Raw genomic sequence first — 22,835 nt, forward strand, 5'->3', positions numbered from 1 at the left:
GTCGAGGGCGCTTCTGGAGGAGTTCCTTCCTCGGGCGCGGAGGTTCTGGAGAGAAGCGTTTCCCACCATCGCTTCGCGCCCTCAGCGCCTGACTCGCGTCCCGAGGTGACCACCGCCGTGGCCAGGACACCAGCCTGACCTATATCTTGATGTGACCACCGCCGTGGCCAGGACACCAGCCTGACCTGTATCTTGATGTGACCACCGCCGTGGCCAGGACACCAGCCTGACCTATATCTTGATGTGACCACCGCCGTGGCCAGGACACCAGCCTGACCTGTATCTTGAGACAAACGCCACCATGGCCAGGTCACCAGCCTGCGCTTGCCCAGAGACTCCCACCTCAAAGCTCTTTAGGTTTCCTGCACCAAGGGTCTCAGCAGCTCCCTGATACCCTGAGTAAAGACTGGGGAGAGCAGGTGAAAGCTCTCTGGGTCGTCTTAGAGTCTTGTGTTGTTGTGCAAGCAGTTTCCTTTGCTTGGAAAGGCTGTCATGATGAGGAGCTAGGGAAGTAATGCACCGTTTGCAACTCTTTCTATCAGAGCCTATCTATTCAGAGATTCTTAACAAAGCTGTTTTTTACTTTATTTAGGGGAGATTATTAAGAAAACATTTCTTTTACATTCCTTGTAAATTTCTGGAGCTTGGAAATTCAGAATCCTTCTAGATCTAACAACTCTTCCCCTATGAAGTGATTTTTTAATAGTGTACACAATCATCACAGTAACTTTAGGATTATGGGGGTTGGAACTAGATAACCTTTAAGATGCCTTTCAGCCCAAACCATTCCATGTTTCTATGATTTATTGGCTAGCATCAGTGGAATATGACAATATTTTGATCTCAGAAAGAAGATTTCCATGAGCTTTGTGAAAAGAGGTTTCTGAGACAATGTTATTACTCTGTGAAGACTGGCTTTGGTGTGAGCTCACCCTTCTATTAGACATAAGAGAACCCACACAGATGCTTCCCTAGAGGCTGAAGTCCACAGGAATTCAGGTTCTGCTTGTTAAAAGCGTGCCTTGAGAGTGAGTAAGGCTCATCTTGGTCTATATGGAGACTGGTAATCACAGATAGAGTTTGTTTGGGTGTTTGTTTTGGTTTTTGGTTTTTGTTTTTTTGTTTTTTTATTTTTTTGCTTTCCTCTTCTTGCAGTCACTACTTCTATGTGACAACAGGACACACTCAGTTTGCCCATGGAGTATTTTTTTTGATATTTAACAACATTTAGCTTTGACCTGCTCTACCCTGGAGGTGTGGGGTGTATTTGTAGGTGCTCACAGCACTGTTGGGTTGTTTCTTTCTTTCAAGTGCCTGGAGCAGTCAGCACATGCTCTGTAGCCCTTGATATCAATAACTGCAGCATTCCACAGAACAGCAGGTTTGGGTGGTTTCATTTGAAAGGGAGGTGTGTGTGTCTGTGCTAAGCTTGGTTGGACTGAATTCTTCTGTACATTACCAGGATGAAAGACTGAGCATAACATGAAGGACAGCAAAATATGCCTTAGAATAGTGTTGCTATTTCACAGTACGTGGTAGCTTGATAGCATGTAAACTGTGTAATTTTTAATATCTGAAGTTGCAGACGTTGCTGTGTTAGAACAATTTTGGATTAAGATCACTTTAACAAATGCTGTTTTCCCTTTCTTTTGCCTTTATCAAATTTTAAACTGTTTGGGCTGAAATTTTCCAAGTCAGAGATCTCTCTGATGAGGAAGACAATAGGCACCAGATCAGTCACTCCTGATAACAGGGTCAGGAAAAATTACCACCTCATTAGTGCAGAAAGGTGACTTTGGATTGGGATGTAGCCTTGGCTGTTCCTGAGGCAGGCTGCTCAGACTGGCCCTGCTAGAAACCTTCAGAAAATAGCCACAGTTAGCACTTGTGCATTGGTGTTTAATGTCCCAAGTGGCTGCATCCATGCTGAGTGGGGAGAGCCTCCCCTGAGGCAGGACCTTCCCTTCAGGCACATCTCCTGGAGGGACACAGGCTGCTGGAGGCCAAGCTGAAGGATGTAGGGTGGAAGCTATTGTAGTTGTTAGGTGGGTGGGGGGACATGGGCAGAAGAATCTGCTGGCTAAACTGTGTCATCCTCCAGACCCCAGCGGGAAAACCTTGTTTCTGTCTTTCAGCAGCCTTTTGTGGAGGGCAGGTGTTTGTCAAAGGCCACTGCCAGGGGTGTCTGTTCCCCTCTGGCTCTGGGGTGTGCCAGGGTTGAGCACCCCGTGTCTCCGTGCAAGTGGCAGGCGTCTGCTGGGGGGGTGACAGCAGTGCAAGACTTAAACCTTTCAGCTCTTCTGATGACCTCTGCTGGCACCAGCATGGGGGAATTCCTTCTTTTTTCTTAGTCTGCTTTTGAAGAAGATCCAAGTTTTAGGATTTCATACAAAACCTTACGAAACTTTCCCGCTCCCTATGATGCGTTGAGTTCTCAGAAGTGAAGACAGTCAAACCCCTGATGCACGCTGTGCTGGAGTGTGCCTTTTCTTTTTCTGGTGTTAGAAAACACCAAACTTTCTGAAATTTATTCTTTTTCTCAATGATTTTACAGTTAACCTGGGAGTTGTGACATCAATTTTGAACTCAAGTTTGCAGTTTTGTCTACCAATCAGGTAAATAAATGGCTGTAGAAGTCAGAGATTGGAGATAAGTAGTTGAATTGTGAAGTGGGTGAACTGATTTTAACAAGACAAACCAAAGTCGTTTGGATAAGCCTTCAAAGTCATCGTCTAGGAGTAAATCTCCTAATTTAGCAACTGCCTGTTGCCACTCTCCTGGGACTTGGTGTTTGGAAATTGTTTATTGATGAGCTGTTTGGGCCCCTAAGCATAAATAGCTCAATAGTATGTGGAGTATATGTGTTTCTCTGGTGCCCAAAAAACAGTCTTAGAGACTTGTCCTTGGTTATATGTTACTTGTGAACTTTAAATTCATTTATATTTCCAGGGATCCCCTCACAGCAGAAGGAACTGTTTACTTTAAGATAGAACACTTTTTCGCCCCCCCCACTGTCTTTTTATGAAAGAAAGGAGAACAAAGACATTCTGAGGGTGGTTTTAACATATTGCAGAGAAAAACCACCCCAACAACATTAAAAACCACTCCAGGCTGGCTGGGGGCCAGCTTTGATCACGAGGAATACCAAAGTGCTGTGTAAACTTGAACTGCTACATGAACTGTACCTGAGGTCCACGTTGTTGTCCACCAGCACAGAGTGTTCTGCAGTGACACTCAGCAACGCTTTGGAGCAGCTCAAGCAAGAAGCTGAAACTTTCTTTCATCTTGTTTTTTCTTCCCCTTTTGTGCCTCCTTCTTCAGGGAACTTCTGCCTAGATGGAGCGTTGATCTTTTACCTACAGTTTTCTACTGAAGTTTTTCTTTCTTGCATCTGTGCCCATCATAATCATCACTATTGTTGCCCCCTCTGTATTGGGAAAAAGACCAGCCTTGCAGGTGGGCAGCGTGGCCCTTTGAGGCAGGTTGTGAATGACATGGGGTGTTTCTCGTGGTGCAGTTTGCCAGTGCAGCTGAGCTGCCACAGCCATAGCTGCTGCTGCTCGAGGTGCGGTCCCACGTCCCTGCCCCTTCTCAGCCCCCTCCTGCGTGCCAGTGCTGGCACTTGAGAGCCAGCTGGGCAGAAAGCTCACCTGACCAAAACGTGAAGGCTTTTTCTGTGTGTAGCTCCCTGTTCCAGCTCTCCCTGGGATCGGATGAACGAGTGCAGGCGCAGATGGAAGGGGCAGAACAAAATGCCTGGAAGAGAGCTGGAGAGCTGGACCAGCCTCGTGGCTTCAGCTGTTAAATGGGCATGGTGCTGTTGGGTCATCACTGTTTCCTGCCATACTGGATTTCTTTTCTGGGTTTAATCTTTTCTTCACTCTACTGCTGGTTTAAAGGTGTTTCAAGCCACTTTTCCTCAGGGGAGTTATTTTGCATCCCTTTCTGATGGTTCACTTTAAGGTTTTTTTTTTTTTCTTTTAACTGCTGAGGTGAGGTAGAAAAACAGAGGAGGGACATGAAAAGAGGGAAGTTAAACTAGGAAGAAAGAACAATTTTCCATATTCTTTGTCCTGTTTTGTTAAGATTTATGCAGTATTTTTAGTCAAGGAGGTTAACTTCTGTCTTTTGAAGACTCAGGAGTGTATAAGGAGATGGTATTTTCTTCGGAATCAGATCTCAGCCCAGAATCAAAGGTTGCTGTGCTCTTAGAAGTGCTTTATTTCCAATGGAAAAGAAAATAAAGCTGCAGCACTTAGAGACATTTAGATGCATTCCTGAAAATCTTTCAGGGGTTGTATGGTTTTGCTGCTTCAACTCTTGCTATGGGTGTGATTTAAAATGACCTCCTAAATCTGTTAATAGTCTCGCAAAGCAACTCATTTTGCTTGGCCCTGGGTGGAAACCACACAAACCCACCAAGTTCTTCAGGAATTCCTTCAGGAGCCAAAGCTGCTCAGATACAGTAAAGGGTGCATAAATCTGAAGTTGTGGTTTGTGACACACATCCCCTGTTGTTTTGGGTTTGTTTTTTTTTTTTTTTTGTTTTGTTTAAAATTGGGTTAATCAGCTTAATCTGACTCTTCAGGAGAAGGAAAGCTATTCACCTGCATAATTTGTATTTTGTTAAATACAGAATGTCCTCCCAGTACTCAGAATATTTTCAGTGTGAGCATGGACAGTGTCAGAGGCAGAGCTGAAAGGATCAGAGGCCCTGTGCTTATCCTGGTATTACATTCAGATGCATACGACCCTTTCTACTCTTGAATTGCAGGATTTAAAATGTAAACACAGAGCTTTTTTATATCTATCTATATATATATGGCTATATTTGCTCAAAAATAATTCCAAATATATTACTCTGAAATTACACAGATACTGGGTAGAGCTAAAATTATGCAACTTGTGCTGTTAAATGCCTGACTTCTGAGGAGCATATACCAAGTGAAGGCATCTTGTTTCTTGTGTGTTTTGGTGTAACTGCCTTGATAGGTTTCAGAATGACAGCCCCACATCAGCTTAATCACATGTGAGTGGGGGTACAAATTTATCACTGCTGCTAATTGCAAGTCTGTTGTTTTCATACTGCAACCTCAGCCTCAGCTCCAGCTGGGGACCTGTTCTGTTTGGGACTGTAGAGAGGTGTCATAAAGGATATTCTGCTCCTTAAAAGAATCAGAGAATGGTTTGGGTTGGAAGGGACCTTATCTAGGCCCCCCCCCCCCCGCCCCCAGCAGGAAGCAGGGACATCTGCAACTAGAGCAGGTAGCTCAGAGCCCCAACCAACCTGACCTTGAATGTCTCCAGGGATGGGGCATCTACCACATGTCTGGGCAACCCAGGCCAGTGTTTCACCACCCTCATAGTAAAGAGCTTCTTCCTAATATCTAATTTAAATCTACCTTGCTCTAGTTTAAAACTGTTCCCCCTCGTCCTGTCACTACACACCCTTGTGAACAGACCTTCCCCAGCTTTCCTGTAGGCCTCTTCAGGTACTGGAAAGGCCACTATAAGGTCTGCCTGGAGCCTTCTCCAGGCCCTACAAGCCCAACCCTCTCAGCTTGGCCTCCCGGCAGAGAGGTTCCAGCCCTTGGACCATCTCTGTGGCCTCCTCTGGCCCTGCTCCAACAGGCCCATATCCTGCTTGTGCTGGGGGCTCCAGAGCTGGACCCTGTACTCCAGGTGAGGCCTCACCAAGGCAGAGCAGAGGGACAGGATCACCCCCATCCATCTGCTGACCACGCTGCTTTTGATGCAGCCCAGGATGTGATTTGCCTTCTGGTCTGCAAGCACACACTGTTGGACCTTGCACTTGGCCTTATTGGACATCATGAGGCTTGTCTTGTCCATGGAGAAGAGAAAGGCAAGCTCATGCAGGGGAGGAGAACAGACTCCTTTCACCTGCTCAGCACCAGGGCTGCAATTAAAACTGGCCTCCCTTAGGAACGTGTTACAGTGGTGGTTGGTTGGGCCAATTTTAGGTCGTACTGCTTCTTGTGGGTGGAGCAACCTGCCTTGTTTTGTAGGGAGAAGCAAGGTTTCCCCTCTGCTGCCATGCAGCAGGGCTGAGCTGTCATGATAAGAATACATCTCCAAATAATTTATCAGGTGGAAAGTATATCTAAGTAGTAGGAACATTTAAACTGTATGTATATTTGCAAAGATCAGAACTTTAATGTCCATATTCAAAATAATTTGGCTGAAGGTAGGTGTGTCTCAGTTTTCTTGGCCAATGGTTGTTTTTATAAGCTACGTTTTGACTATTTGAAAGGGTTGTTCATATTCCTTCCTGTGTGTGAAAGGGAGAGTGCACAGGACCAGGAAAGATTTTTGGATGTGCTGAGACTGAAGTGGCTGAAGTGCCAGCTATATTGTTGAGTACTTGGGGTAAAACCAATAAATAGTAGTATTTTTTAATTAAATTTGTTATGCTTAGCTTAGTGATTTATTATTGCATTTATTGACTGTGCATCTGTTCATGTTCTGCTCATATATATTATTGATTAATCAGAATTTTGTGTTTTTGAACTTCATCTAGGTTATTCTGAGTAATTCACAAAATACCCTTCAGCATGCCTGAAAACCCTGCTGCAGGTACGTAGTCTGAAAGCAATGACTTGTGGGGAGCAGTGAGAAGTGAAGCCCCATTCCTACCATGTCCTACTTTGTGGTGCAGATAAACAGCAGGTGCTGCAGATCCTGGATCGGCTGCAAGCGAAGCTGAGGGAGGGAAGGGACTCCCAGCACCATGAAAACCTGGCTGCTCTGCGGAGCACCCTCAGGAGTCCTTTGTTCAACCAGATACTGACCCTCCAGCAATCCATCAAGCAACTGAAGGAACAAGTGAGTGTAAAATTGTGCTCCTTGGTGTGATGATAAGTATGGTGAACCTGGAATTTAAACCAGGGTGTGTGGGCCTGTGTTAATGAGAGCACTCTCATCAATGAGCTGCAACTTGGTGTGAGTGAATGTTTGGCTTTATTTATTTTTTTTATTTTTAGTCAGGCTGGTATCTGCAGAATCACTACTGAAATGAGAAGTGATATTGCAACAAACAGGTCATTGGGTAATGTGCTTTGAAAGGGAGGCACGAGGGACAGGCGTGGAGAACCATATCAGTTGGAAAAAAAGAGTCTGCAAAAGACATCAGATCTAGTACTTTGAGTTCTGAACATAGCTGGAACTGGGATCCTTTGTTTTTCACAGGAGCTAAATACTGTTTATCAGCTAACTGGCAGCATCTTTTCCTCCTTAAAGACATCATCACTTAGTTCCTGCTGAACAACTTGCTTTGGGAAATAAAATCTAGAAAACCACTCCTGAGGATTGCCTAAGCTCTGATGCAGATGCACCCAAGCCTTGGCTTCAGCAGAGGGAGGATCTTGTGTGGATGGGTTTATAATGCTAACTGATACTTAGATTTTGCAGACATGGGCACCAATGGCACATGTACATGAACAGTTAGCAGAGTCAGGCATGCAAACTTAAAATGAGGGACTAACTTGGCATAACCTCCCCAATCTCAGGTGTTACTGCACCTGCCTGGCTGCAGGTACAGTGGGGTGGGACGAGGCCACCTTGCTGTCATTGCCAAATGTTTTGCACATGTTCCTGCCTGGGTGGCACCATGGAGGTTGTGCCCTTCATTCTCCCTTCTCCCCATGTTCACGTAGGTGCTGTTCCCGTCCCTGCCTTCCAAAGCTTGGATGCATGTCTGCAAGCTACTAAAGATGTGTGAAGATGAAAGTGTATCTAAGATCATACTTTGTGACTGTGGCATAGTGGATTTTATAGCCTGAATGTTCAGAGTTACCATCTTTAGAAAATTTAGGTTTTCTTAAAATTCTTTTTAAGCTTAAGCAATTTGATTCAGAATGTTTGGGGTTCTTTTTCAGTTTACTATGTCACATTAGAAGTATTTCTGCATTTCCTCATTACCTGTCAGGACTAGAAATTGAACTCTAAGTCCCAGCAGTCATAGCATGTTCAATGGTAGGTGGATTGTACCCAAGGCTCTCTCTGGGGAGGAGATAATACAGACCAGGCCTTTGGCTCCTGAGTGATGACTCTTAAAAATTTGGATTCTTCTGCCAAAATTGTCTAGGTTTGCCTGACAGTTGCAGCAGTGCTTGAGTGCTGCTTTAATGCTTGGTGCTTTTGCATGTGCTGTTTCGGGAGTATCAGGGTGAAAGGAGGATAATAGGCATGGACAGGGAAGAAGCATGAAAGAAATGGAGAAAATGAGTGAAGTAGAAACACAATTGAAATGTTCAGGGAACTATCCTTCTGAAAAACAGTTTAAATGTTGGTTAGAGCTTATGTATTAACATTGGCTAATTTTTAGAGGTGAGTATATTTGTGTGAATAGGCATCTAGGAACATATGTATACTTGTTGCTTTGCCAGTCTTCACACAAAATGATATATATGGAAATCTCTTCTTTTGTTTTTAATAGTTCTTCTACATTTTTGTTCATTTTCACAGCTCAGTTATATGCCTCCTGACCGTTCAGTAGATTTTGACTTTACCAAGAGAGGGCTACTAGTGTTTGCTGACAAATCAGTTGCTGCTGGGAGCGTGTATACACCTTGCAGTTCACCTGAACTCAAAACATCTACCTTCCCTCCAAACCTGGGAGTGAATGAATTTAATACAATCATCCAACAGATGGCAAAGGTAAGGCTCTCAGGTTTAGTCAACCAAGCTTATTTTGCCTTAATGTCAACTTTTTTTCTTTTTTCAAGCTTTTGGAGTATGTTTCTAAACACACTCTTTTGTTGTGGATCTGGGAGCATGGAGCCTCCTAGCCAGTAAGAAAGTAGAAGTGCTGAGGGTAACTTTTCCCTGTTAAAGATAATGTCAGCAATGGAAACTGCTTTGGCATTCATTTTTCCTTTCTTTGCCATTTATTTTTTGTCTTATTTTCTACCAAATGCACCAACATAGAAAAGAAATCTCAGTTGCCAGAGAACGTTTTTGGTATTTGATGACACTTAATTGTAAATGGACGTTTCCTGCAGAAACTTGTTTTGATGGGGGGACTGGTTTTGTCAAGTGCATTTTAAATTGGTCATGTACCAACTTTGTTAATAGGTGAACAATGCAAATGTTTAAAAGAACTGGCATGCAATATTTTATTTAACTCTTCACTTAGTATGTCTTAACTTTGCCAGACAGATGCTGATTTCATTAACATGTGATGTAGCATGTACCAGATGCTTATAGAAGTTGTACAGGTGCAGACATCCACCCATGTGGGATTGGCATTTATACCACAAATGTATTGTTCTGTGTTACTTTGAACCACTAATTTAATTGGTTAGTCATGCCTTTCTATATTAAGTAACTGTTGCTAATTGACTACCTTAATGTAGCTGTAATATTTTGAGCATAACTCTTCTCATTAGTGTGTCATTAACTCATCAGATAAAAGATTTAGCAGCAAAGGCTGCACATTATTTGGGATGAAACAGCTGTGATAGCAGTGCATTCTCTAACTAATATTTCCCAATAAACAAGCCCAGAAACCTTGTATGAGAACTGAAAAGCAGGCAGTCACAAAAGCAAAATTTTTTTAGCCTTAAGTGTGAAGTCGCAGGGAGGGGAAGGAAATTAATTTCTTTATTTAAAAGCTGCAATCTTTTGAACGCGCCCCTAAAAATCAGCATTAAAAGCAAGGGGAGCCAAAAGACAAGTAATTTAGTTTAGCTATGCAGCATTTCCAGAAATCCCAAATATATTGCTCTAGACAGCACTTCGTTCATAGTTTTCATCCAGTTTGGAATTCATCTCATAATGTGAATGAAGTGTGAAAGCAGCTCTTAAATTCCCTGAGGTTTCAGAACCTCAGAGTGCTTGCATATCCAATACTCTGCTATATTAAAAATAATAAATGGAGGAGCTTTTATAGAAATAACATATTCAGTATTTTGCCTTTGTTTAGTCTTAGGAGGAGAATAATTCTCCCAGCGTTCATAAATTTTAAACTAGCTCAGTCTATTGCATGAAAAATTAGTAAATCATATTTTATCTTTTTTTCTCTTTTATTAGGGGAGACAAATAGAATCAATAAAGATTGAAAAGCCTTCTGTTGGAGGTCTTGGATTTAGTGTGGTTGCCCTTAAAAATCACAGCTTGGGAGAAGTTGGTATCTTTGTCAAGGAAGTCCAGCCAGGAAGCATAGCTGACAGGTGAGATCTTTATAGTTGTATTGGAAAATCACAGTGTTTCCGTGAAGGGAAAAGTCAGGACATTCACACTGAAAACTCTATCAGACTAACATGTTTGTCTGGCTTATCTAGGGGGATATTTTGTTAGTGGTATCTTGAGTTCTGGCTTTTCAACTGCGTGGACTTGTGTTCTGAGGATCAGATTTTCAAATGAGTTTTAAATATCCGAGCCATTCATAAATGGAATTTCCAGAAATCATGACTCACTTGAGAGAATCTTCAGTACTGATTAAAAAACAAAAGAAAACTCAGGAAAGAATACAAGGAAAATGAAAATTAGCCTCCGTTTGGATTTTTATGCATTGTGTCCCTGAAAGAGACTTTTTTTTCCCTTGCTTCTTTATTTATGTGTCTATGACAATGCTGTATTTATAGTTGGTTTTACTGTTTGTTTCCTGTGTAAATTTAGATCCAGTCCTCCCGACAGATCCCTGCACAGATGTCATCATAGAATCAAGGCTTCAGGCAGTTTCTTCCCTTATTGTCTGTGGGTTTTCACCCAACAACAAAAGACAGAGCAATCCTTTAAAAATAAAATGTGATTGTAAAACCACAAGAGTTGGCGTGAGACAAATGCAGTGCTTGGAATTATGTTTCAAGAAAATGTGTCTAGATTTCAAGTCATTGGTGTCAGTTTTTAAATAACACATGTCAGGAAGTGCCAACACAGGATGACAAAAAGAGTGGGGAGAGGTTGGAATGATAATGGCTATGGGCCCACAGAGAACACACCAGAGAACACTTAAAGAAAAGCATATTAGGCTCTTTCAAAGTGGAGACAGATGGACTGATCCGGATGTCAAAGGAGGCTGAATATCTCACTTTAGGATTTGATGACCTGCTGCTCACTTTCTTTGATGAGAGAATCTAAAATATGCTTAGTGCCTGAAGAAAGTGATTTCTGGGAAACATCTTAAACGTTGCATGATAGAAAAGGAAGTTTAAAATGGGTTAGTTAAGGTGTGCAGTTATATTGTTTCAGAGTTTATAAATTTCCCCAGCATGCTTCCCATTTTGCTTCTGAGACAAGATCTCCTAGAGGCTTTTTTTTTGGATTCCTACAGAGCTTTGAAGGCAGTTGTCTGTCTATGTAACAGTTTGGTCTCGTGCTCAGAATGAATATTCAACAAAGGAGATGACTGATGGTTTCTCTCTTGTCACAAATCTAAATTCATCAGCAGGGTGAATTAACTGTGAAATTTATATTCTCTTATGGTACAAGTTGAACTGTGTATTGCTCGAAGAAAGTTTGATGTCTGAAGTTTGATCCTGCAAATTTTGAGTAAAATATAAACAGGCAGCTCATTGATCCTTAGATTAAATAATGATACAAAACAATATCATAGCCTGAGCTGTGAGTACTTAGAGGTAGTATCGTGTAGTGCTGAACATAATGATGGATAGTTCCTAGTTCATTGCATAGCTACGTAAATTTTTTTCTGCCCTGTAATTCAATATCCCCAGGAAAGGGTGAGGGAATTTCACTGAATTTTGAATAGAAGCAAAGGAAAAAAATGGAACAAATTTCTGTTCCATGATAAAGTTGGAATGAGCTGTGGCTAGGCCATTCAGGGCAGTGTGGGTTGCCTGTAGTTTGTGTGTTGGTGAAGACAGTCAAACAAGCAAAACTTAAAAATAAATAAAGATTTACCCTTGTGTAGCTGTATTTTGCATGTTCATATTTAAATGACACAAGCCCGTTGTGTGGCCACTACGCTGCATTTTGAAATTTCTTTTACTGTTTTGTTAAGGGATCAAAGACTGAAGGAAAATGACCACATACTGGCCATTAATTGCACCCCATTGGATCGGAGCATTTCCCATCAGCACGCCATTGCCCTCCTCCAGCAAGCCACAGGATCTCTACATCTGGTTGTTGCTAGGGAGCCAGTTCAAGGAAACAGCAGAACTTCAGCTGTCTCATTAAGTGATATAAATCCACCTGAGACTGTGAGTTGTTGTAAGACTGTCAAAATCAGATTTTGAACTATGCTGGGTATTTTTTTTGTGTGTGGTTCTAAGTGTGTTACCAAGGTTTACATATAGGGTTGGTTTGTTTTTTTTCTTTAGTCAAATTTTCTTTGTGGTGACATTTCATCTAGACTGATCATGAAATAAGTATAAGGCTTCCATTGCAAAGCTGCATGAGGTTGTTATGCAATAGATCCTGGGTTTTTATGGGATAGTAGAAGCTTTAGTAGACCACCATATTCTTAGCAGCAGGCTCTGTTCAGCACAGGCTGGGTAAAGCACTTTATGAGTCTACCCAGCTGAAACCTCCTTGCGCTCAGCAATTAAAGATGCTCTGATTACATCTTAAAAGAGTGTAAACTTAACCTATCATGAGCACTGCTTGAAATATCCCACCCACTTTAAACTTAAACTGCTCAAAACAAAAAGCCTTGCTTTTGCATTAAAAACAAACAGAAAGTATCTGTTAAAGAACCTCTGGTCCCCGTTTATTTATCAGGGGATTTTTTTAGTCTGCAAATTTCATTGATTGTGAAGCCTTTTGTTCTCTTGAACAAGGAGAGATTGTCACTGGGACATGTAATAAGCTGGGGCTGAACTTCCATCTGTGTTCAAACCATATGGTCCAGGTGGCTTCACTGAATTTGGTCAGGCTGCACACCTAAATCCAGGGTTTGCAATATTGGAATCTTAATTTATTATGCTAGCAGGTTTTGATGAAAATCTGGTTAAGAGCAGTGCTGTTCCTTATTCTCAGTAATTATTTCCCTCATGATTATTACAGAGCTAGTGAAATCTGAAGGTTTTAGTGGATAATCAATATTGTTTATTGCACTGAAAATTTTAAAGAATTAAACTTTAACTGCTTTTTCATTGAAAGATCTGCACTGAACAGACTAACAAAATAAAATACAAATATATATCTCTATAGGGGGTCTTTAAACTTCTTTTATGATATTTAACTGGCTTTGGCAAAGATTTTCAGTATGCTAATAAATCCTTTATTCACAGAAGACTTAAATCTGCCTCCTTTGCTCCATTTTGGTTTCGATGAGATATTAATCTGACAGAAACATTGGCTGAGTTTGGGTTGCTTAACAGCTTTGTTATTTTCAGATTGTCCTGTAGAACATAAGGTCACGGTACAGTGTAATTTAGAGACATGCTTCCAATTCAGTATGGCAGAAGATTGCACTGTGCTATTAATTCAGTGTGTACTGGCATTGTTTAGAGTAAGTGAAATAACAGAAATGAGGATTTGGGCAACACTTAGTGAAAGCTAGGCCAGTGCAAGCTCCCTGCCTCTGTTTTTCTCTGTTTGCCGTATCCTTGATTTAAGAAAAACTGAAAGGATAGTTTTCATTTTGGCCAGAAAAATCTTAAAATTGCTTTTTCTTAGTCAAGGTTTTTCTTAGTATCCTGTTATCCTGAAAGTGAAGAACAAAACGTGTGTTTAAAAACAGATGAGAAATCCCACTGAGTATTTATAAGGAAGTGAAGCTGACTGAACAAAATCCAACAGATCTCCAGTACGTGGGGCAGAGAGAGAAAATGGCTCTAATTAATCCTCATCATTCCGGGTGTACATATATGAAAGTGAGAAACATTAAAGACTGACTGAAATTAAAATCTCCTGTTTTTATTAATTGCAGCTTCACTGGGGCCACGTTGAAGATGTTGAGCTGATTAACGACGGCTCGGGATTAGGCTTTGGAATTGTAGGAGGGAAGTCGAGTGGCGTAGTTGTAAGAACAATTGTTCCTGGGGGATTAGCAGATCGGGTAATTTGTTTTATTATGTCACTTCTTGTTTGATTGTGAAGTATAATTAACTGGTTTTGACAGTCTTAAAATAAACTAATACACTTAAACAAAAGGAAGCTGATAGCATCAAAGTCTGAATGCCAACATATACTTTACAAATAAATACATTGAAGGTATGATTGAGGGAAAAAGTCAGCACCTGATGTGAATTAAGTTATTTCTCAGACATGCTTTGACTTTTCTAACATTGTTGATCATGCAGAAATTCTGAAAAGTTGTGTAGCCTTCTAAGATTTTCAGTACTTTCGGTGTTGTCAGCCGTTGATCAGGCTGGGGGAGGACCAATACTCTTTATGGATTTGCACATATTCTGTAGAATTTGGCACATTTGGCAATGTAGAATCATAGAATCAGTTTGGTTGGAAAAGACCTTTAAGGTCGTCAAGTCCAACCATTAATATAACATTACCAAGTCAACCACTATACCAAGTCTTTTAAATACCTCCAGGGATGTGACTCCATCACCTGCCTGAGAAGCCTATTCCAATGCTTGACAAACCTTTCAGTGAAGAATTTTTTCCCAATATCCATCCTAAACCTCTCCTGATGCAACCCGAGGCCATTTTGTCTTTTCCTATCACTTGTAACTTGGGAGAAGAGACTGACCCCCACCTCTCTACAGACTCCTTTCAGGTAGTTGTAGAGGGTGATAAGGTCTTCCCAGAGCCTCCTTTTTTTCAGGCTAAACCACCCCAGGTCCCTCAGCTGCTCCTCACAAGACTTGTTTTCTAGGCCCTTCACCAGCTTCATTGCTCTTCTTTGGAAATGCTACAGAACCTCAGTCTACAGGGACAAAGTCTCCAAATTAAATTGTCAGACAAGAGAATCTGCTCTATGAAGTAACCACTTTGGAGATACCCTGTTTTTAGTGGGTCTCATTTTAAAGGGGTTTTGATCCCTGCATTATGTGAGCAGTTGAAGAAGACACTTAGTAAATTCAAAAGGCTTTGCATCAATCCTGCTACCTTCTAAAGTTGCACAGGTACAGTTTGCAACCTTTGATTAAGCACTTGATGCTAAGGGTTGCCACATTTCAGGAGCACCTGCAACAGTGAAACAGCTTTGGATGTTTAACGTGAATTGGGTCATGACAAGTTACAACATCTGAGGTCTGGAACCCCTGTACACAAGATCTAATAACATATGGAAGAGAGAGGCCGAGGTGCTTCCTCAGGTGTAGGTGAAGGCAGAAACTGGAGATTTGAAGAGCATTACTTGGAAAATGTGAGCTTTTGCTTGAGTGCCTCCCTCTGAACCTGTCATGTATAAATGAGTATTTTTTAATTATTGTGTAACACCTGTTTTGCTGTAAGGAATAAAGTGTTTTGGCTACAAATGAAGCATGTAAGTTAAGAACTCACCACATCATTCTCAGCTGAATGAGACATCATTAAGAACATGTGAAATAATGAGCACATATACATGTTAAAATTGGATGAGTTTGTAAATGAGTTTGAGTTAGTTCTGGGAATAACTCTGCTCTGATTGCTGTATAAATCAATGCACCTAAGGTGGTGGGGCTGTGCTGATCGATACCAGCTGAGGATTTGGGCCTATGAATGCTTGCTTATAATAGAAATGATGATGTAGGTCATGAATCATAATTATGTGAAAAATGGCTTGTGTGGAGTCTTGTTACTTTCAGTGGATTTACTCGCTCAAACTGGAGCTAGTCAAATGAGAAAGGAATTGCCAGGCTAATATGGAAGTATTAGGAAAAACTCTAAAAAGTCCTAAATCAAAATACTTTGCTTTTTATTCAAACCCCTGCCTGATGAGGAGTGTTCTGTGCAACAGCAATACATAGTCTGTGAGATTTTAAGACATTGTTGCTGTCTGTTTTCTCCTAAATGAGGAAAGTAACCACTTTTTTAGGACAGATGTTACTCAACTTGTGTGTCAGTTTTGGGAAGGTTGATTTACCACTGCTAATTGCTGTGGAAAAAGCAATTGTGCAAAGGTTTCCTGAGTTAGTATGCTGCTGCTGTGGTCAATTTTATGGTGTTTTCTTACATTTGCTGTCACAGCCATGAAGATGTCTGTACAAAGTTTCGATTTTGCAATGGAAAAGGTATTTTATGGATAGACTGAAAACATTTTTTGTGACTCTCTTTCTGTTTGAAGGATGGGAGGCTGCGCACAGGAGATCACATCTTAGAGATTGGAGGAACCAACGTGCAAGGGATGACCAGTGAACAAGTTGCACAAGTTCTGAGAAACTGTGGGAATTCTGTGAGGATGGTGGTTGCGAGGGACCCGAAGTGTGAAATTATGGAGACTCCACCAGCCCCTGTGAGCTGGCCAGTCAGTACATTACCCTCCTTTCAAAATGGAAATGTAAGTATCTGGTGTTTGCTTCAGATATTTTTAAGTATGTTTGTGGCTTGTGACCAGAAAGGAGGAGAACAGGGTGTTCTGAGACCTAAAGTGCTTCTCCTCTTCCGAGTTTCCAGATATCATATGTGTGTATTTAAGTGGTCATTATTATAGCCCTGCCTTCTGCAATTTTCCCCTTTTTCCTGTAGGTTATTAATACCTGCAGTCTTGGGATTGGACTGACCAGCTTTACAGAATTTATTTCAGAGTGGGTAATTTAATTACCACGACCATAAACGTTATCGATAAATGGTACTTTTAGTTCCCCTTCTTAGCTCATTACATTTTTGCTAATCAATCATTTGTAAGTGGATTTAAAACCTAACTGTGAATTTCCCTAGTCTGAAATCCAGAGCTCCATGGCCACACCAGAATTATTCAGCACAATCATCTCTTTATGAAACATAAGTGTAATGTTTTCATAGTCTACGCTACTGTCTGTGATAGGAAATATATCTAAAAATTTTGAAACTTGTTTTAGCAAATCTTATCATGGTCATATCAAAGTCTCTTGTTTTTGAAGTCATTCTCTTCAGTTTTGAGTAATTAAAATCAACAAATGCTACACTAAGTGTACAGTAGGTCTCGAAACATAAACAAAGCTGTGCTTGTGTACCATCTGCTACTACTGCGCTGCTTGGATTAGGTGTAGAATCTGAGTAGCCTTTTCTTTCTTGCCTAGTTTGTTGAATATGAGTGAAGACAGCTATTTTTTTTTCTTTTTTTGAAGCACCATTTTTTAAAGGTCACACCAGTGGTCATGTTGTTGCAAACTCACCTTCTTGCTTACTGGGCATAGCCACTGCAAAGGCAGCCATTAACTTGGTGTCTTGCATTTCTCTGGAGGGCAACTGTGGCTGGTGGTGTTTTGGGTCCTTCTCAAGCTCCTCTTCTCAGAAGAAGGATTGGTGTAGTAAGAAATGTGTGTGGCAGAGAGATGGGAGGGGGTAACCTATGTACTTAAGGTTGGAATCTTAAAAATGTGCTTCCCTAATACTCTGAAAAAGACTTTCCTAGAGAGTCAGCATCATTATGAAGCACTTTTCTGGCTTTATCATATTTTCTGAGGCCCGTATTAGGAAAAAAAACTCATGATTCTGGTTTTGCTTCTTCTAAAAAGTACTATTTTTCTCTTTTCCCCACCTCAAAGATGGGCCTATTTGTCACTAATAGACCCCAAGCATTGTAGGTGCTTCAGCCTTTCTGGAATCTTTTCAGTGTCCTCCTTATTCCTGCTTTGTAGTTTACAGAGGGAAAAAAATCACTTTGCTGTTTAATCTACTTCTTTCTCAATGTCATCTTTTGTTTTCTGAACTAAATAGTGTCTTCGTATTTAGGCTTGAAGAAACTCCTCTTTCTGGTGTTGAGAGATTTGCTGAAATCAAGAATAGTGGCTAATCTGAATGCATATATTTATTTAATGATGATTTTAATGGTCCATCTTTCAGTTTGTGTCTGATTTACACCAGAACTTGTTCCTACAATCTAATTGCTTTCTGGTTTCTGAGCAATTTCACTAGCTGTGAGATTTGCAATAGAAAATATTTTTCTTTTCTTTTTTTGCAAACCAGCAGAAAGGCACATTTAATATATGGTTAGGGTTGGGATTTTTTTTCAGCTTTATATTAATATTTCATTTCCTTTAAATTTCCTGTAGTAGACAACTGAAACTACTTGTATCTGTGCATGGGCACAAGAAAACAGCCATATTATCTGTACTCTCCAAGATACTGACAGCAATGTTAGCAGCCTACTGTGCTGACTGTATTTAGCCCTCTCTACTTTGATTTTTCCAGACTCCACTTCTAATGTTTTGCATTCTACCAGCAACACTACTTAGGGGAGATTGCTGTAGCACCAGAGCACTGACTGTGAAGGGGTTTTGATTGTCAAAACAACAGGACTCTCAAGGCCATAGGTCCACTTCAGATGTTGCTATAGGCTTGTTTACTGTTTTGGTTCCCTCTCCTAAAGATAAGTGACAGAGCATCAGAACTTATCTTCATCTCCACCAGAGTCATACAGAGCAAGAGAGCTGGAAAGCATTTAATGAGCTTCATGACTTGGCTAATGGAGGAAGGTGTGTGTGGTAAGAAAGGAGATAGCTGGCCATGGATTTCTCTTTCAGTGAAAAGTGTAATAGGTACACCCATAACTTTGGCCTGCTTTTAATACAGGTCCTTCCAAAGCTGATATTTGGCAAGCGTTTGATTAAACTTGTCTTTTGTTCACTCTCTTAAGAAATGTTTTGCAATTTCCAGGCCCATTTTTCCTGTTGGCAGTGACACTATCCCTCTTGATTTCATTGCTTTAACAGACCTTACTCTGATCATCATCTTCTTTTGGATCTCATTGGGCTGTATCTATTACTGAAAACAAACAACTTTATGTATTTCAACGTGTCCCTTGCAATCCCAGATCTATGTGCTTGGTTGTTTTTCTCTTTGGTATCACCTATGTCTTTAGTGTGTCCTGTTTGAACTCTGTCTTGTACTTTTGATTTTCACTTGTCAGGGTAGAGTTGCACAGACATACTGAGACCAGCTTTATGGGGACCTTTTTCCATGTACTTCCCCAGTGCAAGGTCAGATCATATTGTAATTTTAGCTAGTGCCTTCTGTGGCATTTTGGTAGTTGTAGCAAGCAGAGGGTTCAGAGAACAGGTCACCTTATGTGCTTCTCTTTTCAAGTATTGTTATGAGAAGTTATCAGTTCAACAATACAGCATTTACAAATGAATACTCTCCCTTCTTATGTTAGGTCTTAAAACTAATTTTCATTGAATGCAAAATAAGGAGTCTTTTGCTTCCCATTGCCTTAGACAACTTGGAATCTTTCAGTGCTCTTTGAAATTGATTGGTGTTCAAATCTGAACAGGATCTTATCAAACTTCTTAAGCTGATATGTACAAGATAGACTTTTGGAACAGGTTTGTGGTTTGGCATCTAGCATAAAATCAAAGAATAAGCTCAAACGCCTGCCTAGTCTCCAATGTTTTCATTTAAGTAGATAACTGCTTCTGCAGTAGGGATGTGCCTACTGTGCATACACATGGATTCTTTCATTTCATGGCATTGAACATGTTTCTGTTTTGAGATCCCTTTCCTGCTGCCCCTTACTTAGGAGGTGATACGAAGGAGAGACAAGTGTCACTTTTTCTGACAAGAAATGTGTGATGTGATAACATTGTGTGTTTCTACCAGGTTTATTTGCTTCTTACACGTCCAATAGAAAGAGCTCAGGCAAGTGGATTCATAATACTGTTTAGGAGGATGAACTTAGGGAGGGAAGAGATTCTGAGGACTTTCAGGGTTACTGTTGTCTTGTGGGATTGACTAGGAAGTTCATTGTTCTGAAGTGGCAGTGGAATCCAAAGGGAATGCCCCCTGAGCAGTCTAGCAAAAACCTTTGTTCTCCATCAAATATAAATACTATAACTCTAACAGGTATGTGGAGAAGATATTAGGAAAGAATTCAAAAAGCAACTAATGACTTTGGGTGACACCTTCTTTTTGGCAAATCCTGGGTATATCTCTTTTACAAATATAATCTGTCCTAAAAAAGGAAAACCAAAATAACTGCTCACTTCTGAAGATCTTAACTAATCTGCAAGATTGTAAAGGCACTGGGAAATTATAAGATTTATTTTTATTATTGTCTTGTGCTTTATTTATAGGACAATACCAACCTTTTTGAGACCTATGATGTTGAACTTATAAAAAAGAATGGGCAAAGCCTGGGGATAACAATTGTTGGATATGCTGGCACAAGTGACATAGGTGAGTTTTAACAAAGTCTAGGACGGGGGCTTCTCAAATACCCTTGATCTACTGTAAGGAAAGTGGATAGAGGTTCTTTGAAACAGTGTAACTTAAAAAATCTATGAAGCAGATATTTGGAGAACTTGTTGCAAAGTGAAATTCAGCCTCCAAAAAATTTTAAAGAGTTGTAATTAACTTAAAAATATAATTACCACTTGACTGCTGGACTGTGAATTTTACATGCTTACTTTGTTACAGGGCAAGGCAGGAAATTGTAACAGACAGTTCCTGCATGTCCAGGCTCTTAAAACAGTCAGGTTCCCGTCCACACTGGTCCTTATTTTGCCCCTGCAGTGTATAGCACAATTCAGAGAGCATGTGTTAAGAAAAAATTCAAAACCAGAGTATCAGATGTCCCCAGTTTGCATTAACTTTGGAATGGCATCTTCAGTATGTACAAAACAGCTCAACGAGCAGCTTCGGTTTGTTTAATGGTCTGTAGGTGTTAGAGTGGAAATGATCAGTCCAGTTAAGTAGCCCATCCCTCTGCAGGCAGGAGGTGCAGAGTCTGAACTACTAACTGGTGGTAGAACAAGAGGGAATGGCCTCAAGCTGCACCAGCAGAGGTGTAGACTGGACATTTGGAGGAACTTTTTCACTGAACAGGTTGTCAGGCATTGCAACATGCTGCCCAAGGAGCTGGTTGAGTTACCATCCCTGGATGTGTTTAAAGGCCATGGAGATGTGCTGCCTGGGGGCATGGCTTAGAGGTGGGCTTGGGCAGAGTAGGGTTAATGGTTGGACTCAATGGTCTTAAAGGTCTTTTCCAACCAAAGTGATTCTGTGAATCTGAGCTGTGTGTGATGTGTATGCCACCTTCACCAGAGGATGTAGTTGTTTTTGGCAGATGGCTGTTTCAGTGTCTAAACTCTGGGAACAGATTAAAATACCTGTGCTAGGATATGGGGACATGGAATCAGGTGGGGGGTTTTTCCTTAAATACTCTTTCAGTTAGAACTATTAACTTGTCTTTCACATATTGATTCCACAAATGAGAATATCTTTCAAACTGACTCAACTGGATATCTGGTTTTACACAAAGGGTTAGTGTTTATATCCCCTCTCCTTCCTCGTGGGACTCAAGAGAGTGTTCTGGGAATGTGGTGCAGCTGGGGTTGCTCTCTGGCCCCCTGCATTCCCAGGAGATCCTCTTGTGTTGTGGGTCAGGAATCCCAGACCAGGGCAGTGGTCAGGCAAGGGGAAAAGGTGGGTTTGAAGCACTGGTAGAAGGGCTTTGCTGAGCATGCACAAACCATATTGGGCAGGTGTCTGAGGAAGGGTAGTGTTCAGAAAAGGGTGAAGTGTCAATATTCACTAGAATTAGAGATCAGCATCTCATATTTTGTGGAGTTTGTGGAAGGGAAGGGTTACTGTTCCAAATGATGACTGCATTTTTACTGTTTTGTTTTTGGCTTATTTCCTTGTTCCAATTAGAGTTGGAGTTAATAATCAAACGTCAAACATGACAAAGGACAGCTTTTCTGATTTCCATGTTTCTTTTCTTTTTTTTTTCCTTCTTTTTTTAAATCCCTTTTCATTAAGATTTAAAGTACTAAAATCTTTAGCTGTGAGATGATTGAAGTCCTGATCAAAGTACTTAAGCACATACTTTACTTTTAGCTTAGGTAGTCCTATTGAAATCAAATGCAGCATGGATTTAAGTGATTGTGGTTTAAAGCCTGGGTAAGCACAAGGATGAATCCATGGAGGAGATGGCCTTTTGTGAGCCATTTTAAGGAAAAAATTTTGAGGTCAGTGTAGAGATGGTTGTGTTGGTGCTGGTTTTTTCCATCAGAGATCTTCAGTTGTTCTGTGTCAAGCTGTGTGAGTGGTAATGTGCAATGTTGGTGGGCTACAGAATCATTGCTCTGTGGGCAGAAGAAGTGTGTGAAAAAGGCTGTAATTAAAAATCTTAATAAGAAAAGAAACAAAATAGGTTAATGTAGTGACTTGCTTCTCTTCCTCCCCTCCCCTGCCAACAGAACCTTCAGGGATTTTCGTGAAAAATATAATACCTGGGAGTGCTGCTGACCACAATGGCCAAATTCATGTTCATGACAAAATTGTTGCTGTAAGTAAAATAGTCTGCTTACATATCATTGTAGAACTAATACTTTATTGCACATCTCAGTATTAAAAGAACAATGTAGTAAAGACTAGAACTAATTAAACCTTCTCCTCGTGGCAGAGGAAATAATTGGGTGGTTCGTATTTGTTTAGGTAGATTTGTAACAGAAATGAGCTTTGGCTTGCTGTGGTTATAATATTATTTTATATTCAAAGAAGCAGTAAATAGTAGTTAATTCTGAAAGAGGCAAGAATTTGGATTAAAATGTTACAGAGTGAAGAAACTTGGCTTTTGGCCTGCAGTAAAGATGAGCAATGTTGGCTTCTATTTGAATGGAATGAGATTTGAGGATGGTTAAGATTTTGCAAGATGTGGCACACTGTTTATGGTCCTTAAAACTGTGTAGCATAATGTGGATACTATCAAAATGTTAGTAATCACAACTTAAGTTTAAAACCCCAAGCTTTATGTGTAGAAAAATTAAAAAACATTGAATAACAGTAAATTGAATGATAGCCAATTTTGCATGCACAGTACAAGCAGGAAT

At 40.7% G+C, this 22,835-nt stretch overlaps 1 protein-coding gene across 1 annotated transcript in view; it reads left to right on the plus strand.

Annotated features, from left to right (window-relative positions):
• Nucleotides 1-6,572: 6,572 nt before the first annotated feature.
• INADL (InaD-like (Drosophila)) overlaps nucleotides 6,573-22,835 on the plus strand; it is a gene marked incomplete at its 3' end in the record, with an annotated part of 64,782 nt that continues 48,519 nt past the window's right edge. Inside the window, exons 1-10 of the mRNA XM_008936916.1 lie at nucleotides 6,573-6,594; nucleotides 6,677-6,843; nucleotides 8,485-8,676; nucleotides 10,051-10,190; nucleotides 11,981-12,179; nucleotides 13,853-13,981; nucleotides 16,148-16,360; nucleotides 20,076-20,178; nucleotides 20,860-20,862; nucleotides 22,203-22,291. Of these exons, the coding sequence (XP_008935164.1) occupies nucleotides 6,573-6,594; nucleotides 6,677-6,843; nucleotides 8,485-8,676; nucleotides 10,051-10,190; nucleotides 11,981-12,179; nucleotides 13,853-13,981; nucleotides 16,148-16,360; nucleotides 20,076-20,178; nucleotides 20,860-20,862; nucleotides 22,203-22,291 (1,257 nt within the window). The remainder of the gene's footprint in view (nucleotides 6,595-6,676; nucleotides 6,844-8,484; nucleotides 8,677-10,050; nucleotides 10,191-11,980; nucleotides 12,180-13,852; nucleotides 13,982-16,147; nucleotides 16,361-20,075; nucleotides 20,179-20,859; nucleotides 20,863-22,202; nucleotides 22,292-22,835) is intronic.

This window comes from Merops nubicus, unplaced genomic scaffold (genome assembly GCF_000691845.1).
Source record: "Merops nubicus isolate BGI_N331 unplaced genomic scaffold, ASM69184v1 scaffold4023, whole genome shotgun sequence".
Classification (NCBI taxonomy): Eukaryota; Metazoa; Chordata; class Aves; order Coraciiformes; family Meropidae; genus Merops; species Merops nubicus.